The 20,431-nt window shown below is 51.7% G+C and overlaps 1 protein-coding gene and 1 long non-coding RNA gene across 5 annotated transcripts in view; both read left to right on the forward strand.

The window, feature by feature from the left end:
* The window catches only part of STX2 (syntaxin 2), a 35,335-nt gene extending 32,606 nt beyond the window's left edge, over window positions 1-2,729 (forward strand). For all 4 annotated transcript variants that reach the window (XM_086681410.1, XM_086681411.1, XM_086681412.1 and 1 more), the window contains one exon: window positions 508-2,729. Coding sequence is in view for 1 of the 4 variants with exons in the window: in XM_086681411.1 (XP_086537537.1) it covers window positions 508-585 (78 nt within the window). In the remaining 3 variants the exon portion in view is untranslated. The remainder of the gene's footprint in view (window positions 1-507) is intronic.
* Window positions 2,730-4,168: 1,439 nt separating this feature from the next.
* LOC147575237 (uncharacterized) overlaps window positions 4,169-20,431 on the forward strand; it is a 45,960-nt gene continuing 29,697 nt past the window's right edge. Inside the window, exons 1-2 of the long non-coding RNA XR_015242168.1 lie at window positions 4,169-4,708; window positions 4,970-5,118. This is a non-coding gene — a long non-coding RNA (uncharacterized LOC147575237). The remainder of the gene's footprint in view (window positions 4,709-4,969; window positions 5,119-20,431) is intronic.

A 20,431-nucleotide genomic window follows, 5' to 3' on the forward strand; every position in this document is an offset into this window, starting at 1 on the left:
GTGCCGTGCCGCCCGCTTTGGGCCACAGGCGCAGCAGAGGGCTGAGTGAGCTTGCTGCCTTCGTGCGTCCGCGCATCGGGCCTCAGCGCAAAGACGCGTGTAAGCGACACCGTCTTCGGCAAACGGGAAGTAGATTCGTTTAAAGTTCTAAAAAGACGTGCGGCGCGTCCGAGGAATAGCGGCTCGTAATGTTCGTGTGATCGGTAGAAAGTGTCTGCTGAGGACCCCACGTGGTGCCAGGTAGACGCTGCCTTCCCCCCAGGGGCCCACAGTTGTCCAGCAACACCTGCTGTGATTTATTAAGTTCCATTAACTCGGTATGTGCACCCAGTGCTTTGCCTCTGGAACTTGGCTTCCCCGCCCCTCCCTGTCCTGTGACCTGGGGCCTGGGCATTTTAAACTCAAATTCCAGGAGAATTCTGTGAAGAAATGACATTAGCGATTTCTTTCCTTTGATACCTGGCAAATTATGCGAATTAATTAATGTTTTTTTTCTTTATCTTGCAGAAAATGATGTGCATTATCATTTGTGTAATTGTTTTGCTTGTGATCCTTGGAATTGTCCTAGCAACAACCTTGTCGTAGCGACCGTATCCCGAGAGCCACTGTCCTTGGAGTCAGACCACAGGCGCAGCGAGCGGTGAGCCCGCGCCCTCCCGTCCCGTGACTGAGCCCCAGACACCGTGACGTGTGGTGCTGGGCGCCAGTCTTGTTGCTGAGGGCCAGGGGGAGGCGCCACAGGATGCACCGTCTAGTGAAAGTCCGTGAGCGGGATGGGTGTGACGAGCTAACCCAGACGTCCTTGGACTCTGAAGAGCACATCACCGAAAACTAACAATGTGAAACTTGTTTCAGTGGCCTTAAAATAAGGATTGATTGAAAATTTTTTTTTTTTTTTTTTTTTTTTTTTTGTATTTCAGTGTTAAAAGTACATGTGAAGTTTAATTAGGAATATTTTATGTCATGAAGCTATGAGATTTCAGGTCTGAGCCTTCCTCCCTCCCCGCCCCCCAGCTAACACGCTAACTAAGAGTCGTTTTTGTACTCCGTTTCATTCGTGTTTTGTTCGTAACAAAAATTTGTATCGTCACAGAACTGTTTTGTAAGATATCGATAATTTTAAATGTTTATAAATTGTTTAATATATTAACATCTTAATTTACTCCGTTTTTATATATCGAATATTGCCTTTTGAAGTAAATAGGAAGCGTCATGATATGACTAGAGCCTTCTTTGCACAGTTGTTTACCAAGTTTGCCGTTGGCATAGCACACATCGGCGGCAAAGCCCCCGAAAAGCCTTTCAAGTGCCTTCTGTTAATGCTGATTCACAAGGTTAAAATGCACCTGACGGCCTCTGGGAAAGTCCATTATTGCACTGGGCCCACTCCTACCTGTTCCGCTGCCCGAGATAATAAATTAGTTACTGCCCGTGAGAGACCACCGCCTCTTCTTTGTTCGTTAGAAATAAGGTTTGTGTGTCCCTGTCTACGTCAATAAGGTCTGAACTTAAGACGGTGAGAAGACCGAGATTGAGTACTTTCTAAACTCAAGGAACTTACTCCCAGACATTAATTCCTCTAAATGTAAACTGCTGTACAGATTACTTATAAATGCTCTTGACAAGTGCTTACTGTTCTGCTGAGCTGCAAAAGTAGATTCCCAAAGTTCACAGGAATCCATGATAATTAAACATCTGTATCGCGCGGTGATGTTTCTCAGTATAATACGGTTTATTTTTTGACGTGTATCACGCGTGGGCTCTTACTAGGGAGCGGACCTCTGTGAGACGGCAGCTGGTCAGGACTGTGGGTGAACGTGTCAAGGATGTTCAAAATGTCGCCAAGCTCTCATTACTTGAGTATGCGATCGACCGTGTAAGCGCGTGCCTGCGTCCTGACATTGGCTTGGAAACCGATAGAGCCACGCTTGCTTCCACACGGTGAGCGTGAATGAGTCGAGCAGTCTGGCAACTGTGCTCTTTATGTGATACGATTAGGACTTCCACTTGCTCCTGATTTATGCACGCAATGGCTTAGCTTAGACTCAGATCGGAATGGACGCACTTCATTTGTGTGCTGATCACCGCTGAGTGCTCAGAGTCAGGAGAGGAGCGCTCTGGCTGCAACGCGTGTTTTTAAAAAGTCTTCACATGGCCCGTCAACGGGGTCCGCTCGCTATGTGTGCACAAGTCGGAGACGCACCTTGAGGGACATTTAAATACTTCGCGATCATGCCTGCATTAGCACAACTCTTGTGCGCTTGTTTGTGTCATCGCCTCCGCGTGCAGAGCCGCGCTCTGTGCTGGCGGCGGCCTGTGTGCGGCTGGGCGCGTTCTCCAGCTCTGGCTCGTTAACCTCGCCTCCGGCAACGGTTCCGACTGTCCTTGTTCAGGTCATTCTTCCGAGATTTACCAAACTCGTGCTTCTGTAGTTGGAGTCCAGGAAAAGCCTTTTGATTTCTGTTTAGGAGAACATCGAAGTCAGCCATCAGGTAGCGCTGCTGTACGCATGGACCCCAAGCACCTGTTTGAGATCAGATTACAAAAGCTATACTTACGGGTTCCCTTGTTACTTTTATCATTCCTTCAAATATTTTATGTTTACATAAAGAAAAAACTGCCAGGGAACCAAAACCAAACTGACTTTCTGTCTCGTCATTTCTGGAAAGATTTTGGGGGGAGATATTTTATTGCATATCCATTAATAAATTGTTCTACTAAGAAAATCACTCTTACCTGTGGCCGTTATTGTGTATAATAATGTGACTTAACGATGTTGGGCGTCTTCGTTGCGATTACAAGGCTCGGTGCCTGGTGTCTTATGCAGGAGCCCATCCGGGTCCTTGCTGTTGATGGCAAACGCTGATTCGGGGAACTTGGGTTACATTTCAGAGTCAGTGGCTTCGGTGGTTATGTCCACCAGATAGAATCTCCTTGAGTAACGGGGGAGTGGGGGTCCTCCCGCCCCCGTGCTCTGAGCTGTTTATCCTTTGTATCTCTTCATCCCCTTTCAGAATTTTTCTTCAGTGGGATTTCCTTAATCCGTAACTCTTAAATTCTAACCATGTTGGAAAGTGATGTCAAAAACCACAGTTCCAAAAAGGGAAGAAAACTCAGTCCTGGAGAGAGAGCAGGTCACAGAACTAGGTTCCCCTACGTTACCTCCCTCTTCTGAGGCCCCTTCCACGGTGAGTGTCCTTCCAAACTGCAATCTCGATGTACACATTCAGTAATGTAGCCCCTCTGTTTATACTTTTTATATATAGTTTAGGTGACAAAGCAAAATGAATTGTGTTAGTTTGAGCCCTCGGGAGCTCCCCAGACAGGCAGGGGGAGCAGGGAGAGGCGGCGAAGCAGGCAGAGCGCCCCAGAGGTGCAGGTGGTGGGTTCGACACGCGGGGGCGCTCCTATCCTGGCTTGTCTTGGACAGACGGAGCAGATTTTGGCCCGGCAGCCAGCATCCTGGGGTTCACGGAGACGCCTCAGCCCAGGGTGGGGGGTGGGGCATTGCAGTGTCCACAAGGTCTCAGTGCCACATGCCCCTCTCAGGGCCTCGGCCTGGAGATGAGCTCCCAACCAAGGGAACGGAGAGCAGAGGGGGCCTGAGGTCAGCTGGGGTCACGTCCTCTCCCCTGACCTCTCCCAACAGATTCTATTAACTCCGGCACATCTACAGTCACACCCTCTCACGACCTTAAAACAGGATACACCTGGGGTGCAATTCACACCAGCAGGGTGGCACAGCCGGTGATCGTGGCGGTCAGGTGCCAGCCATGCTGCAGGCTGGTGCATAGGGGACCGAAGGCCGGTGCAGGGGGGCCGGGGCGCCCCAGGCCGGTGCGGGGGGGGGGGGGGAGGGGGAGAAAGGGGCGCAGGCCGGTGCTGGTGTGGGGGAGGGGGTGCCGCAGGCCGGTGCAAGGGGAGGCCCCAGCTGGTGCAGGGGGGGCCCGCAGTCCTCTGATGCCTCCCGCAGCGGTTCGCAGGGCACGTGGAGCAGGTGAGTTGAGTGGAGGCACAGCGCCCGGCACCTGGCCAGCCCCGCTGCTCCCGTGTGTTCGCGCCGGCCGGTGGGCACGGGGCGGGGCGCGGAGGGCACTGCAGGCTCAGGCCTGGACTCCCCCACGGGGGAAGTTCCAGGAAAGGCCGCCTGGAGCGCTCTAGAGGCCTGACCCGGGCGCGACCTCGGTCCCGGGACACGGGAGGGGGCGGGGCGCCGGGAACCTCCCAGGCCGCCCACCGCGGGGCCGGCTCGGGCGGGGGCGGGGACGGAGCCTGCGGCCGGAGTCACAGACACGCAGACACACGCGCGCCCGCAGGCCCGCCTCCGCCTGCCGCTCGCTCCCCGCTGGGCGCCTGGGGCTCCCGACCCCGGTGGCAGGCAGGTGGCCTCGGGGGCGGGGCTGGGGGCCGGACCCCGAGTTCGCGGTGCGGTTGGAGGGTGGCGGTCCGCGCCGCCCGCCATGCAGGCGCTGGGGGGTTTGCCGTCTCGGGGCTCGGAGCCCCCAGCAGGGCCTGCCCGCAGGCGTGGGGGTGGCTTTGGTGGGGCGGCGACCCGGCCGAGCAGCTCCAGCCCGCACCGCACCCCAGTCCCGTGCCTGCGCGGGGCAGCTGGGGCCCAGACCCGGAGCCGATGCCCGCGGCTCGCCCGCAGGCCTGGGGCTCCGCGGGCTGCAGCCGGAGCGGACCGCCTGCCTCGGAGCTTTTACAGGTGTCCTTCCCCCGCCCCCCCGCGAGCTCCCGGGTTACAGCTGTGTAGCTGTGATTTGCAGTGAACGTACAGGCTCGTGTAACCCCACACCCTGCGGGGGCAGGACGTTTCACACGCACGCGCCCTACGAAGCGTGCAGAAACGCTCTCCCTGTCTTTTCTGGACACTTCGTGCCCACGCGGTCAGTCCAGCCTCCCGCTGCCCAGGTGCCCCCATTCTGTACCATGAATCCCTAGTTTGTTCCTTTTTGTTGTTTTTTAGTGTAAACCAGGCTTCATTCATCCGCTGGCCACTTCACGGACATTCGAGCGGATCCCAGGTCCAAGCCAAGGTGGGCAGTGCGGCCACGGCGTCGCCCCGACACGAGGATACTCGGCGTCATTCCTCTTGGGGACATTCCTGCGTCACACGTAAGTGTCCCTTTAAGAAGCTGCGAAGCTGTTGTCCACACGCGATACTGTAGCAGGTTTCTCGAAGAGTCGCGGCACTGAGGCTTTTCTTTCCAGGAAGCGACTTTACTCCTGTCGGCACCGCCCAGTTGGGTTTGTACCCAAGGAACTGAGCCCCGATGCCACGCTGTGTAGCTTCTTATATATTGTGTATTTCTTTGCCTCCCGTATATGCTAATGCACCAACACGCAGTCTGATTAAGCGGTCTCATGTTTCAAGGTCGTGAAGGATGTTGTCACCTTTGTGCATAACCAGGTTGCCTTGAGGTTTCTTTTTTCCTTTCCTCAGGGAGGGGACCCTACCATATTCCCCCCTTTGATTCTCAGACCCCTCTATTTGGGGTCAAAGAGCATCGTCTTGGTTTAGAGGTTTATATAGGCTGTCCCCCCACATGCCTAGAGCCTGCCCTTTGACGGCTCCTGGAGCCTGCCCTTTGACGGCTGCACTGACACTGTCCCAGGCCTGTCGTAGATGAGAGAAGTTACACAAAGGGTGGGGATCTGGCGCAAGGTGATCTGGGGTCCCCCACCAGTTGAGTTATAAAATCTTTGGCCTAGGCATGTTAAGTTTTTAACAGACGACGATGAACTTTTTCCCCATTGGGCAGGACAGTTTTTCCCAATACTTGAGCTTTTGAGAGGCCAAACCCCGGGTGTGGGACTGGGGTATTTTGTTTTACTATGAGGTTTGTGGGGATCAATGGCCGTCTTTTCCCCACGTTGGTACCCACGAAGTATCCTAGCTGAGTGCTAACGAAAACCTCCCCCTCCCCCATTTCTAGCCGGCCAGGGCAGCCTCGGCCAATCCTGTGGCAAAAAGTAGGGCAGCAATCACAATAATACTGAGAAGGCGTGACAGTGCCTCACAGCAAGGAAACATGTAGAAGATAAGGACAGTCTTTTGTTTCATGGGACCGTGGGTTCCTCAAGCTTCTGCCGTGTGTAGACCAGTCAGCTTCCGGAGTGACTGGGGCAGGGCTGCAGTCTCCCAGAGCCTCTGGAGTGGCAGAACCTTCCGTGTGGTCGGCTTGCACGGCGTGGATGGATCAGGAAGGCACTCCCAGTTTCGAGAGGCCGGCTTCACTCTGCCGTAGCGAACGCAGGGACCCGCTTCGGCTACTTCCCTGCGTAGGGGTGGACAAAATGACAGTGAACGGGCCCCTCCAGAGGGGTTGTAGGGGTTGGACATTTTCCTCCTTCACCCACACAGCATCTCCTGGTTAAAGGGGTGAGCGTCTGTGGTCAGACTCACAGGTAATCGCTCCCTGACCCAGTGGTGTAAGGTGGTTAGGGTAGAGGCAAGGGCCCGCGGATCTGTTGTCTTACGGTGAAGATGGTCTGCCTCATTCAGAACCCGTCCCCCCATGCCCTTGATAATGGGGGCAGGGTGCCTAAAGGATTTCATAAGGGGAGAACCCCGCCTGTTCCTTCAGCCTCCCACCTGCGGCTGCAGTCTGCCTCCCTGAAGGTCCCTGATCTCTCCCTGCCTAATGTTCACCCTTACCTTGTTTATTCCTCCCCTGGAGCGGGGTCTGTGTCTGCTTTTAGGGAACAGGGACGATGACCGCTCTGGCTTCTTCAAGCTGATAAGGGATACTGTTGGGGGACAGCAGTTAGAGTCAACCCACGGGTCGGTCGAGTGACCCACAGTATGGTTCCACAGGAAGGCTGGCGGGCAGGAGGCGGCATAAACATCAGCAGACGCGCACAGAAAAACACAAAGATTCTACTGAGCAACGACATGGCATCGTAAGATCATGTCTACAGTGTTCAAACCTGTCAGACGATCTAGGAGAGACCCTGACTTTGTCAACAACACATGTCAGGGGATCTCTCATAACCCACGTGACGGTGGCTCTGTTTCCAAGAGTTTGGCCCTAACGTAGTTTAAAAACAAAAAATTTTTTGAAGCATTTAATGCTTGTGAGGTGTTATTTAGAGTTTTGCTGAGTGCAGGCAGACAGTCTGCTTCATTTTGAGGTGTGAAACTTTTCCAAGGGCCAGGAGTTCTACTGGAGAAAGAGTCAAAGTAGCCACGCGCCATTATTAATCTGTAAATGTTTAGGTAAGCCAAGCCTGGGTATTATTCTAGACAGCAGAACTTTTATTACTTTTTGTGCCTTTTCTGTCTTGTAGAGGAAGGCCTCTACCCAACTAGTAAAAGAGTCCATACCAACTGGTGTTGGGATTCCTTTGACCTTGGCATATGAATGAAACCTAATTGTTAGTTTTTCCTGGATAGCCTTCAGGTCCTTGATTGCCCAGGAGAGCAAGTTTGTGGTTGGACGTTTCTAAGACCTACTTCACGGGCTGATACTTCTTGCACAACTGTCCCCGACGAATTTTTTTTCCAGTAAACATCCTTTGGGCCATTTGCTAAGTTTTGTCTGTCCCTAAATGAAAGGCCTGAGGCTGCGTTTTCATCATCTTTTAGCTCTGTGAGCTTGGTGACAGCAATTGCCCTGCTCTGTGTGTAACCATTCCAAGGGCTGGAGACTGTGTCTAGGAGCGAGGCCCCAGTTTATGTTTTGTGGGGCAGAGTAGGTGGGATTGAGTCTCCTTTATTTTTAAAAAAAATTTTTTTTCAACTTTTTTTTTTTTTTTTTTTTGGGACAGAGAGAGACAGAGCATGAACGGGGGAGGGGCAGAGAGAGAGGGAGACACAGAATCGGAAACAGGCTCCAGGCTCTGAGTGGTCAGCACAGAGCCTGACACGGGGCTCGAACTCACAGACCGCGAGATCATGACCTGAGCCGAAGTCGGACGCTCAACCGACTGTGCCGCCCAGGCGCCCCGAGTCTCCTTTAACAATCGACATAGCACACTGTTTTCCTGAACCCCGCTATCTACAGCCTATAGCATCTAGTAATTTCCAAAAACTCACATAATTGTGATTTAGCCCTGGATTTAGTCGCACCCTAGTCTCTAATTAAGTTATACTGTCCCTTTCTAGCAAGGGAGTAAGGTTCTTGTTATGCCCAGAATTCGTGATCCCCAAAGACCACTAGGGAGCTGAGTCCGATGCAAAAGCAAAGAGCCTTTATTCGAGCTAGCTCGAGCTCAATCCCCTACCTGCACCGACGCAGCGGTGAGATACCAGGGAAAGAGAGCGAGTTTCAAAAGGACAAAGGTTTTATTGGGGCCTGGGGGCAGTTGGTGAGGTAATGGCTATGGCCTCAGCCGATTGGCTGGGGAAGGGTCTGAGTCCTGTTAGGCAGGTGGGGGGGGGTTACTCAAGGGGAGGAGGTGTGGTCAAGGTGAAGGACACAGAACAAGATGGAGTCGGCTGGCGTAGGCCCGCCCTTTCATTCCCCCCTTGTCATGTAGCTTAGGGACCCAATCATGGGACCGGCTGCATTTATGGTGACAAGGAGAACAGAGTTTGGAGGTTTATGCAAAGTTCTGGGAACCAAGTGTCCCTGGGGTGGCTCTGGGACGTCTGATTAAGTATTGTCCCCAAGCTGGTGTCTATGATCTGCCAGGTGATGTTTTGGGGGGCGTGGGGACTCCCGGCAGCATGAGCAATGACAAGCAGTTAACAGAGTTACCAATATCAGGTAGGTCAAATGCGCTGTAGCTTGAGCTTGAGCGGGTTGTGTTGGTCCCGACTGATGGCCCATCGCGTGACAACGTCCTTCTGGATCGAGGAGGGGTCCGCTGGCTGAGCGTGGGTGTGATGGACCCAGGTCGTGATGCCGTCTACCTTGAGAGTGGTGGGGGTTGTCAACACCACGATGTAGGGTCCCTTCCAGTGCGGCTCGAGAGTCTCTCGGTGGTGCCTCTTGACGTAGACCCAGTCTCCTGGCCTGTACTGATGAGGTGTTGCGATCGGGCCAGCCTCGTAGATGGCACGGAGGCGCGGCCAAATGTCCTCGTGCGCCCTCTGGAGCCCGCTCAAGGAAAGAAAAAGTTCTTGATCTTTAAACTCAGCAATAAGTTCAGCTCAAAGGCTGGGAATAACAGGGGGTGGCCTGCCAAACATGATCTCGTAGGGAGTAAAACCCAGAGTGTAAGGAGTGTTTCTAACCCGGTAAAGGGCGTACGGTAGGAGAGTCACCCAGTCCCCGCCAGTCTCCATGGTTAATTTGGTAAGGGTCTCTTTTAGGGTTCTATTCATTCTTTCTACCTGTCCTGAGCTCTGGGGCCTATAAGCACAATGTAATTTCCAGTTTGCCCCCACCGCCTTGGCTACTGCCTGTGTTACCTGCGAGATAAAAGCTGGTCCATTGTCTGATCCTACCATGGCAGGAAAACCATACCTGAGTAAGATGTCTTCTAGTAGCTTCTTAGCCACCGTCTGAGCCGTTTCATGCTTGGTTGGGTATGCCTCCACCCAGCCAGAGAAGGTGTCTGTAAATACCAGGTCCTTGTGTAGTGCCTCGTTGAAGATGGTGGGTGAATTTTTGAATCCCTGAGGTAGCCATGTCCAGGTGAGTTGCCCATTGTAGCCCTCCTCCGGATCATGCCACTCGAAGGCAAACAAGGGTTGGCTCTGGGGTGCCAACGGCAGACTGAAGAAGGCGTCCTTTAAATCTAGTACAGTATACCAGACCCTGGAGGGCGCTAAGGAGCTCAAGAGAGTATATGGGTTGGGAACAGTTGGGTGTATGTCCGCAACCCTCTTATTTACTTCCCGGAGGTCTTGTACCGGTCGGTAGTCATTTGTGTGAGGCTTTTTGACCGGCAGTAAGGGGGTGTTCCAGGCAGACTGGCAAGGAACTAGTACCCCTAGGCTTCGTAGTCTCCGGATGTGTGGCTGGATCCCCTTCCGGGCCTCCTGAGACATGGGGTATTGTTTGATCCTTACCGGACTCTCTCCTGGCTTGAGCTCTACCAGGACTGGGGTCCTGTGAGCGGCTAGTCCCATCCCCCCCGTCTCTGCCCAAACCGAGGGGAATTCTCGTAGCCATCTGTCTATATTATCCTCTCTCAGGAGCGCCTCCTGGTGGAGGAGGTATTCATCCTCCAGTTTCATGGTCAGGACCTGGATGGGGTGGCCCTTGCCATCGGTGACCTGAGGCCCCCCTTGTCTGAAAGTTATCTGAGCTCCAATCTTGGTCAGTAAGTCCCGTCCTAACAGCGGGTAGGGGCATTCTGGTATTACCGTAAAGGAGTGGGATACCCGGCCTGTTCCCAAATCTACTGTTCTTCGGGTAGTCCATGAATACTGGCTCATACCAGTTGCCCCTTGTACCCAGGACTTCTTGCTGGCTAGTTTTCCTTGTGGGGTGCGGAGGACCGAATGTTGTGCTCCAGTGTCGACAAGGAAGTCAATAGGGGTCCCCTCCACTTTAAGAGTTACCCTGGGTTCGGGGAGAGGGTCCGAACCCCGACTCCCCTAATCACTTAGTTCATCTAGCTCTAGGACTTTTACTCGATCAGTCTTGCTTCCCTTCCCGCCGGCCCTTTTTGGACAATCTCGGGCCCAATGCCCTATCTCCTTGCAGTATGCGCACTGATCCTTCTGCAGCCTCTGCTTCCCCCCCTTGGTGGTTCCTTTACCTTTTCTTGCGTCGTCTGCCAGCTGCCGGAGACGGCGGTCTCGTTCCTCGGGGAAGTCAGCAGTGGTAGCTAGTAGTATTCTGGCCAGGTCTCGAGTCTGCTTACTGCTGGCAGCCACCATGGCGCGAGCCTGCTTGTCCTCAGGAGGCTCCCGGTTATTATATACCTTTTCGGCTACCACCAGTAAGTCCTGCAGACTTTTTTCTCCTAGTCTATCTATTTTCTGTAATTTTCTCCTAATGTCTTTGGCCGATTGGTTTACAAAGGCCATGATAACAGCTGCCTTGCTTTCCAGAGCCTCTGGATCCATGGGGGTATAGGTACGGAATGCCTCCATGATCCGTTCTAAAAAGGCAGCCGGAGATTCATCTTTTCCCTGTTGTACATTTCCTACCTTGGCCAAATTGGTTGGCTTTCTAGCAGCCATTCGGAGACCCCCCATTAGAGTCTGGCGGTAGACCCGGAGCCTCTCCTTACCTTCTGCCGTGTTGAAATCCCACTGGGGCCGAGTTAAGGGGAAGGAGGCATCTATCTGAGCCTGGTTGGTGGTGGGATTTCCGTCTGCGCCTGGAACTAGTTTCCGGGCCCCACTGAGGATTCTTTCTCTTTCTTCAGTCGTGAACAGGACCTGCAAAAGCTGCTGGCAATCATCCCACGTGGGCTGATGGGTAAAAAGAACAGAGTCTAATAAATCAATAAGCCCTGCTGGTTTCTCGGAAAACTTAGGATTCTGAGCTTTCCAATTGTAGAGGTCACTAGTGGCGAAAGGCCAATAGTGATGGGGCTGATTCCCCTCTGCGTCTAGGGGTCCGGTGGCTCGCAGGGGCAGAATAGTGGAGTCGGCGGCGGAGGCGGATTGCCCCCTCTGAGCCCTTTGTCTGGTAAAGGGCGGGCTTTCCCCCTGGAGCGTTTCCGCCTCCCGCTCTTGGAACAGCGTCTGCCTCCCCCGGAGGGGGAGGATGGTGTTCTTCTGGCATCCTAGAGGGGTTATACGGGGGAGGAAAAATTAATTCTTCTTCAGTACCCCCCTGTAGGACAGGGTAGAGGGGTGCTGAAGGCTGGGTAAAACTTTTCCTCTTCTCTGTCTCCTGCAAAGCAAGAATGGGTTTTGGCTCCAGAGGGAGCAGGGTTAGGAAGGGCTTAAGCCAAGAGGGTGGGTCTTCTACAAGGTCCTGCCAAGTGATAATGTAAGGGAGCTGATCAAGATGGCCCGCCTTAGGCTGAGAGATGATACTCCTGGCTCGGTGGATGGTAGGGAGGTCGAAGGTCCCCTCTGGTGGCCATCCGACATTGAAAGTTGGCCACTCGCTAGAACAAAAAAAACTGCAACCGACCCTTTCGGACTTCCACACTGAGGTTGTTAGCTCTTCCCCTCACATCCTTAAAGTGATCAATCATAATACTTAGAGGAGTAGTCTGAGTCTGTCCCATAACGTCCGTCCAGTAAGTCCACAGAACAAAACAGAGAAACACAAAAACAGACAAACAGAGGGCCCCTAGAAAGTCTTCCAACTCCATGGAAGCAAAACTGCAAGCTAGCTTAGACCTTTGAGGGGATTCCATGTCCCTCCAAAACCGATGAGGGGATTCCACGTCCCTCCAAAACCGATGAGGGGATTCCACGTCCCTCCAAAGACGACGGCCTCACGCCGACCAGCGGGAGCGACCCGCCTCGTCTCAGACCTTTGAGGGGATTCCACGTCCCTCCAGAAGGGAGAATCGGAACGTCTTCCGAAACTCCCGGCCCGTGGTCCTCCAGTGCGTCCACTTAGACCGCGTCGGGCACTACCAGAATTCCAGAAATGAGCTCACACAGAAAAGACAGAACAGACACTAACCGTGGCCAGTCAGGCTCTCCGGGTCGGGGGTCCCTTGGGGTTCTTGGGGATCCCGGGCCGAGCCCCCAAATGTTATGCCCAGAATTCGTGATCCCCAAAGACCACTAGGGAGCTGAGTCCGATGCAAAAGCAAAGAGCCTTTATTCGAGCTAGCTCGAGCTCAATCCCCTACCTGCACCGACGCAGCGGTGAGATACCAGGGAAAGAGAGCGAGTTTCAAAAGGACAAAGGTTTTATTGGGGCCTGGGGGCAGTTGGTGAGGTAATGGCTATGGCCTCAGCCGATTGGCTGGGGAAGGGTCCGAGTCCTGTTAGGCAGGTGGGGGGGGGGTTACTCAAGGGGAGTAGGTGTGGTCAAGGTGAAGGACACAGAACAAGATGGAGTCGGCTGGCGTAGGCCTGCCCTTTCAGTTCTCTGGCATCATCAGGAAAGAAGGAGAAAAAAGTGTTCCCATAGACATTCCAGGGGCTGAGAGAAAGCTTTAGTTACAGGTTTTCCGGAGACTGATCGTCATGCCACGTTCGGGTAGTGGCCCGGAGTGGAAAGGAGGACAGAAAAGGTGGCTCCGGTCTCAAGAAGGAAATCAACTAATTTTCCTTCTATATTTGAAGTTATCCGAGGCTCTGGGTTTCTGATGGACCATTGGTTTAGGGGAGCCACCGTGAAAAGCCCCAGGCCTGGGTGAGTCCCTCCCAGGGACTCGAGATAAGTTCTCTCATTTAGAGGTCCCCAAGGGCATTCAGGTCTCCAGTGACCGGCTCCATTTAAGGGGCACTCCATTTAAGGGGCACGGCTTGTGGGGATTTCATTTTGGTTCTCATTCCACTGCTCCGAACGCCACGTAAATGGCACCTGGTGCCGGGACCTTGGGAAGTCCAGTCTGGCGTAGTAGGTGAGGTCACGACTAAGGCCTCAGTTTTTTTTAAGCCTCCTTTTTTTTTTCTTTTCTTTTTTAAAAAATTCTTCTCTTGATTTGGTTGTAATACACCCAGCTGGCAGCTCACAAGAGCACCTCCAGGGACCCTTCAAGGCCAACAGCCAATTTTTGCATTTTCTTTGAATATGTAGGGCTGAGTGAATGACAGATTTGTCCTTTAAAATCGTCTCAGCCTCAGGGGTGTCAGGGGAGATAGCCGAATGTTTAGTGAGAGCCCCCCTCGCCTCTCCAGGAAGGCCATTGGGCTCTTGTATTCTGTTTGTAAAATAGTGGCTAATTTAGCATAATTTGAGGGCTCAATCTCAGATTTCCTTAAATTTTTTTTTTTTTTTTTTTTTTGCCAAAACATCTGTCTCATTGAGAGTCTGATTTAACAAAAGCATTATATCTTTCCAGGTCAGCTCAAAAACATATGTAATATTCTGAAAAGCCTTCATATACTTGTCTGATCAGAAAATTTACCTACATCTCCTTTTATCTGTACTAAACCCTGTCATGTCAAGGTTTTCCTTCTGGCCTTCTAGCTCCTTGTAAGGGAAACATGCCTGTTGCATTACGGGGAGGGCCTGGATAAGGTGGGTAGCAGGGAGCAGAATTGTATTTAGAGAGAGAGAGAGAGAGAGAGAGAGAGAGAGAGAGAGAGAGATTGAGAGAGAGATTGAGGACCCGAGGAGGAGGTTGAGGTGGGAGGCTTCCCTTCCTCCTTCTCTAGGTCTGTTTTGGATACAGGTAAAGGGCCCTTAATTGCGTGCCCTCCTGATTGCCGGACTTCAGAAAGGGTTGCCATGAAATTAGGCTCCACCTCACATTGCTTACATACATCTCGATTTTTTCTTAAGGCCCCGAAACAATGAACACAGGGGAATTCTCCTCATTTCCCTTCACATAGGATAGTATTGTCCTTGATATTTCCCTCTGAAGGCCAAGTTCCCTTTTCCAGTTTGTATTGGGGCCAAGCCTTGAGGCAAAAGCAAGTGAATCATAATGCATTCCAAAGGATCACTGGCCTTGGTTGGGGGGATTACCCATCCATAGGAAAAAGGAAGAAAGTTGTCCCTTGTCTCCATTTCCCATAGCCGGCCAGGAGAAACCTCATCTCCTGACCCGCGTTTGGGCCGGCTGAGGGACTGGCTCCCAAAGGCCCTGTCAGTCTCTCGAGGGGCTGGTAGTAGTCACTCTTACCCAGGCTTGACTCGACCTCCGAGGGCTGGCCTGGCCTTTCCTGGTTTTTCTTACCCCTCCGTTTCCCACCTGTAGCACCTTGGGGGTATGGGGTGTGACCAAGCAAGATTTTCCCGGTTGTCAGAGGAGGTACTGATTTGATTTTGGCCCAACGGTAACTTACATACCGATCATTGGCCGTCGAGGGAGGGGGTTAAAGGGCCAGAGTCAAGGTCTATTCCCCTGCCTTTCTCAACAATGCCCACATAAATATGTCTCAGCCGTGTGGATATCCATTTTCGGCATACAGTGGGCCAAGTTTAGTAAAATGGCTCCCATGTATCTTAGTGAAAGCCCTTCATGTATCAGTCCCTCCCTCCTACGGCAGAGGCATCCAGTGCTCTGCTGCACGGAACAACACGAATGTGGAGGCTTTGGAGGCCGGCACCGAGGGTACTGCCGTCATTTTCCCAGCCTTTGGATCAAAGGAGGAGGAGTTTTCATCTTAACCCCGTGTACTTTTAAAATCCATTTATGTTAACCTTAGCCCGTCCTGACCACACATAAAATTTCTTTTTAAAGATTTTCCTTCACGAAACTTCCACACATTTTCTTTGCATTTAGATTTTGTCCCAAGCCATTTCTCTCCAAGTAACCAGTCTCATTTAGGACTAAATTACTTTTTTTTTTTTTTTTTTACCTTTAACAAAAATGTATTTCCTTTTCTTGTATCTTTCTTTCCTATCTCCTACTTTCCTACACACAGCGTTGCTTTTCTTGTTTTTATCAGTTTTAACTACATTTAGCAGAATTTTAACTCTTCAAAACCTTAGTCTCCTGTGAAAACTAACTGGTAACCAGTTGTGAACTCTGTGTTACATCAGAATTTTTTTTTTAGAGGGGAAACTTATGAATCCATTCAGCACAAAGCACGTATTTCCAACAGATCCAAAGATCCTTAGTTTTTTGCAACAAATCAGAAGCACAAACCTACATCTAGTAATTAGTACTTTAGCCTCTTCTCTCATTAGATATCCAGTGAATTCAATCTCAATTTATCATGCAAGCAAAACATTTTAGGTTACCAAGGACTTTGAAAGCTATCTTAACAATTACCCACGAAAACTTTGAGGCAGACGAAATCAGCCATCACTTTAAGCCATCCTTTTGTTGACAAATTGGGACGGAGATAACATGAGCTTATTTGACCCTCAGCAAATCTAGGTAGAATAAAAGTTTTTTTTTTTTTTTTTTTTAATATCGGTAAACTTTGCCTATCTCAAACCAACAAACTCAAGTTAGCTTAAACACTGAATACGTTTTACTTGGGTCCACTGAGACAATTTGTTCCCGTTGTCTACTTTTCACCTGGGGCACCGGTGGGGAAATCTGAAGTGTGTGTGGTCTCACACGCGACCTCTGGGGGGAGGAGGGGCTGCCGGTGGCCTGGGCATCGAGGAACCAGTTCTGCAGGCCGCCCCCACGTGGTGCAGAAACAGGAGGAAGGGAAGGAAAGGCAGAAGGCAGAGAAAGAGAGTTCCCAGTGGACCTACTAGGACAACTCCGGGAGGTGATCAGGCTCCCCTTCTGCCTCTTGTGGGGCGGGTCTGCCCAAACGAACCCGGGTTCTTACCAGTCTTACGGGCAGTGCTCCCTGAGCTGGTTCCTGGGCCTCACAGGTTCCATTGGCGCACACGGGGTCCTCACCCTGGTGCCGGGAGGGCCAGTCTCCTGCGGATCAAGGGGTCCACTGGCGCCAGGTGAGGCCACCTCACCCGGCGCCCAGAGGTTCGCATCCCTGGCGGCGAAGGAGGTGGAAACGCACCGTCCCTGAATCCCGGACGCGAGCCCCTAAGTAATGTAGCAGGATTCTCGCACAGACAGTCGTGACACCGAGGCTTTTCTTTCAGGAAGGAACTTTATTCCTGTCGGCACCGCCCAGTTGGGTTCTACCCAAAGAACTGAGCCCCGAATGCCACGTGGCATAGTTTTTTACATATTTTCCACTTCTGTGTCTCCCGTATACGGTAACACACGAACACGCGGTCTGATCAAGTGGTCTTGTGTTACAAGGTTGTGAGGGATATTGTCACGTATGTGCATAACCGGGTTGGCTGGAGGTTTTCTTTCTTTCCGTTGGGAGGAGACCCCACCGCTGTACCATTTCCCACTTCTGCACGCGTCCAGACTCCGCGTCCTCACTGCGCTGGGTCAGGTCTCTGGAGAGGGTGTGTGTGCTGCCTCAGTATGGCTTAATTGGCATTTCCCCACTGTTTCTCGCAGCCAGGCACCTTTCCATGTGCTTATTAAGTCATTCCTAGGTCTGTTTGGGTGAAATACCCATTCAAACCTCTTGCACGTTTTTAAAACTGGGCTGTCTCATTTTTGAATTGTGAGAGTTCTTTGTGTAATCCGGTGAAATTCGTTTTTTTTTTTTTTTTTTTAATACACCTTGTGTCTTTCAAGGGTATTAAGAGAACAAAAGAGAAAAATGTGCTTAGAGCACCTTTGATATTAGCACTTGGATTTACCATTTCTGGTGCTCTGTATTTCTTCCTACAGATGATAATCACTACAAAGTCACTCTCAGCTCAAAGGACTTCCTTTAGTATTTCTTTTAATGTTTTACTTATTTTTGAGAGAGAGAGAGACCGAGCATGAGCGGGGGAGGGATCCGAAGCAGGCTCCAGGCTTCGAGCCGTCAGCACAGAGCCCGACGCAGGGCTCGAACCCACAAACTGTGAGATCATGACCTGAGCTAAAGTCGGACGCTTAACCGACTGAGCCACCCAGGCACTCCAGGACACAGAGTTTCTGTCCACTGTTTTTTTTTTTTTTCCCCCCCTGAGCAAGGACCTATCAACGTGAAGTGATTAAACCTTTACAAAACGTTTAAAGAAAAAGGAAGAGGGGCGCCTGGGTGGCGCAGTCGGTTAAGCGTCCGACTTCAGCCAGGTCACGATCTCGCGGTCCGTGAGTTCGAGCCCCGCGTCAGGCTCTGGGTTGATGGCTCAGAGCCTGGAGCCTGTTTCCGATTCTGTGTCTCCCTCTCTCTCTGCCCCTCCCCCGTTCATGCTCTGTCTCTCTCTGTCCCAAAAATAAATAAACGTTGAAAAAAAAAGAAAAATAAAAAAAAAAAAAAAAAGAAAAGAAAAAGGAAGAGAGTTTTATTCAAGCCCCAGTTAGGACAGCTGTCCAGGATACACAATCTTCATGAAGAAGAACGTGCTCTGGGGAACATTTGGTGCCAGGTTATGTGTGTATATAGGACATAAGGTTACAAATCATCGTGATGAAAGACATTCCAGAGAGTTGCAGACTATCTTATGTGTTTAGAATGTGCTAGGCTGCATCTTATGGGAACTTACTGAGCTTTTATCTTTATGCTTGAGCTTTTTTCTTTTCTTTTCTTTTTTTTTTTTTAAGGTTATTTGCTCATGAAGCAGATGTTCAATGTGTGCCCGGGGCAGAAACAGAGCCCCTGCTTTGAAGTTAATGAGTCCGTCTGACCTTGGTAGATGTTAAAGGATAGCTTCACTGGGAGCCCAGGGGCAGGGCCCATGAACATAAAGTTGAAAGTTTCCTTGAAAATTTCCTTTGGGTGGGAATGCAAACTGGTGCAGCCGCTCTGGAAAACAGTGTGGAGATTCCTCAAAAAATAGATGTACCCTATGACCCAGCAATAGCACTGCTAGGAATGTACCCAAGGGATACAGGAATACTGATGCATGGGGGGCACTTGTACCCCAATGTTTATGACAGCACTTTCAACAGTAGCCAAATTCTGGAAAGAGCCTAAATGTCCATCAACTAATGAATGCATTAAAAAATTGTGGTTTATATACACAATGAAATACTACGTGGCAATGGGAAAGAATGAAATATGGCCTTTTGTAGCAACGTAGATGGAACTGGAGAATGTCATGCTAAGTGAAATAAGCCATACAGAGAAAGACAGATACCATATGTTTTCACTCTTATGTGGATCCTGAGAAACTTAACAGAAGACCATGGGGGAGGGGAAGGAAAAAAAAAGGTTAGAGAGGGAGGGAAGCAAACCATAAGACACTCTTAAAAAACTGAGAACAAACTGAGGGTTGATGGGGAGTGGGAGGGAGGTGAGGGTGGATGACGGGCATTGAGGAGGGCACCCGCTGGGTTGAGCACTGGGTGTTGTATGGAAACCAATTTGACAATAAATTTCATATTAAAAAAAAAATTTCCGTTGGGGCCACCTGGCTGGCTCAGTCATTGGAGGTGCAAGTCTTGGTCTCGGGGTTGTGAGTTCCAGCCCCACGATGGGCATAGAGATTACTTAAACTCTCAGAAAAGAAAAGAAAAGATCTTTATTTTATCAGCACCCACCTTAATGTTGCTTCACACATCTTACAGTGTGTTGTTTAAAACCAGACCGGGCACCTGGGCGGCTCAGTCGATGAGGCGTCCTCTGGATTTCAGCTCAGGTCATGATCTCATGGTTTTGTGGGATCGACCCTGTGTGGGGCTCCACACTGGCAGCACAGAGCCTGCTTGGGACTCTCTCTCTCCCTCCCTCCCTCCCTCCCTCCCTCCCTCTCTCTTACTCTCTCTCTCTCCCTCTCCCCCTCCTTCCCCTCCCCGGCTTGTGCTATCTCTCTTTCAAAATAAATAAGTAAACTTAAAAAAAAAAGTTCAGAGATTTCAGATACTGTGTTTTGTTCTCTCTGCATTTTGTTTTTTTAAATTTTTTTTTCAACGTTTTTATTTATTTATGGGACAGACAGAGACAGAGCATGAACGGGGGAGGGGCAGAGAGAGAGGGAGACACAGAATCGGAAACAGGCTCCGAGCCATCAGCCCAGAGCCTGACGCGGGGCTCGAACTCGCGGACCGCGAGATCGTGACCTGGCTGAAGTCGGACGCTTAACCGACTGCGCCACCCAGGCGCCCCGGTTCTCTCTGCATTTTGTATCCCTTCCAGGGCATCCGGTAACCGCGTTTTGACCCCACCCCGAGGTCCATGGGGGCTCGGCCTCTTTGCTGCTGACTTGTGTCCCTAAATCTGTGACATGTGCCCCGGGGTGTGCCGCTGCTGATCCCCCCCCGGGCAGTTCTGTTTCTTTACTTCTTGTTTTCATGTCAAGCCTGCCTTCCTAAGGGCTGTTCCTTTGTCCGCTTGGGCTCCGGGTCAGCCAGTGATGGCACAGAGGTGGCTCAGCAGCCCGGAGCCAGGACCACCGTGGGCAGTGACTGCCAAGCTCAGGCTGTTCTCAAGTCGCCTCAGCCCTTCCTTTCTCCGCCCCCCCACCCCCCCCACCCCCCAGGTAGTCCTGTGGCAGGCCAGGTGTACATGCCTGCAGGGCTCTGCCCACCCTCTCCTCTGCCCTCCTCTGGCCCCAGAGGTGACCCCCTCGGGCCACCTCACACGGCCTCCCGCCCTGTGATTTCTGGCCTGGTTCGGCCACTGGGAAACGCAGGGAGGAGGAGACGGTGGGGTGTGGCTTCCCCGTCCCCACCTTTGTTCAGGACCCCATCTCTGTTAGCAGCCAGTGCAGACCAACACAGTAGACGTTTACTGTTCCCTGCTCTGGAGGTCGGAGGTCGGGAACAGGGTGACAGCGGACAGGGAGGGCCCCTCCTGGTGGCCCACTTGGTCCCGTGGCCTCACGTGGCACGGAGGCCCCACCCTCGGGATGCGGTCACCTCCCGAAGGCTCCCCTGTGAACACCTAGGCGCCCCTTGCCTTTCATCACACACTTACACACACACACTTACACACTCACACACACACTTACATGCTTACACACACATGAACACACACACACACACACACACACACACACACACACACACGCAT

The sequence above is a fragment of the Puma concolor genome, chromosome D3 (genome assembly GCF_028749965.1).
Source record: "Puma concolor isolate L17-30 chromosome D3, mPumCon1.1.hap2, whole genome shotgun sequence".
Taxonomy (NCBI): Eukaryota; Metazoa; Chordata; class Mammalia; order Carnivora; family Felidae; genus Puma; species Puma concolor.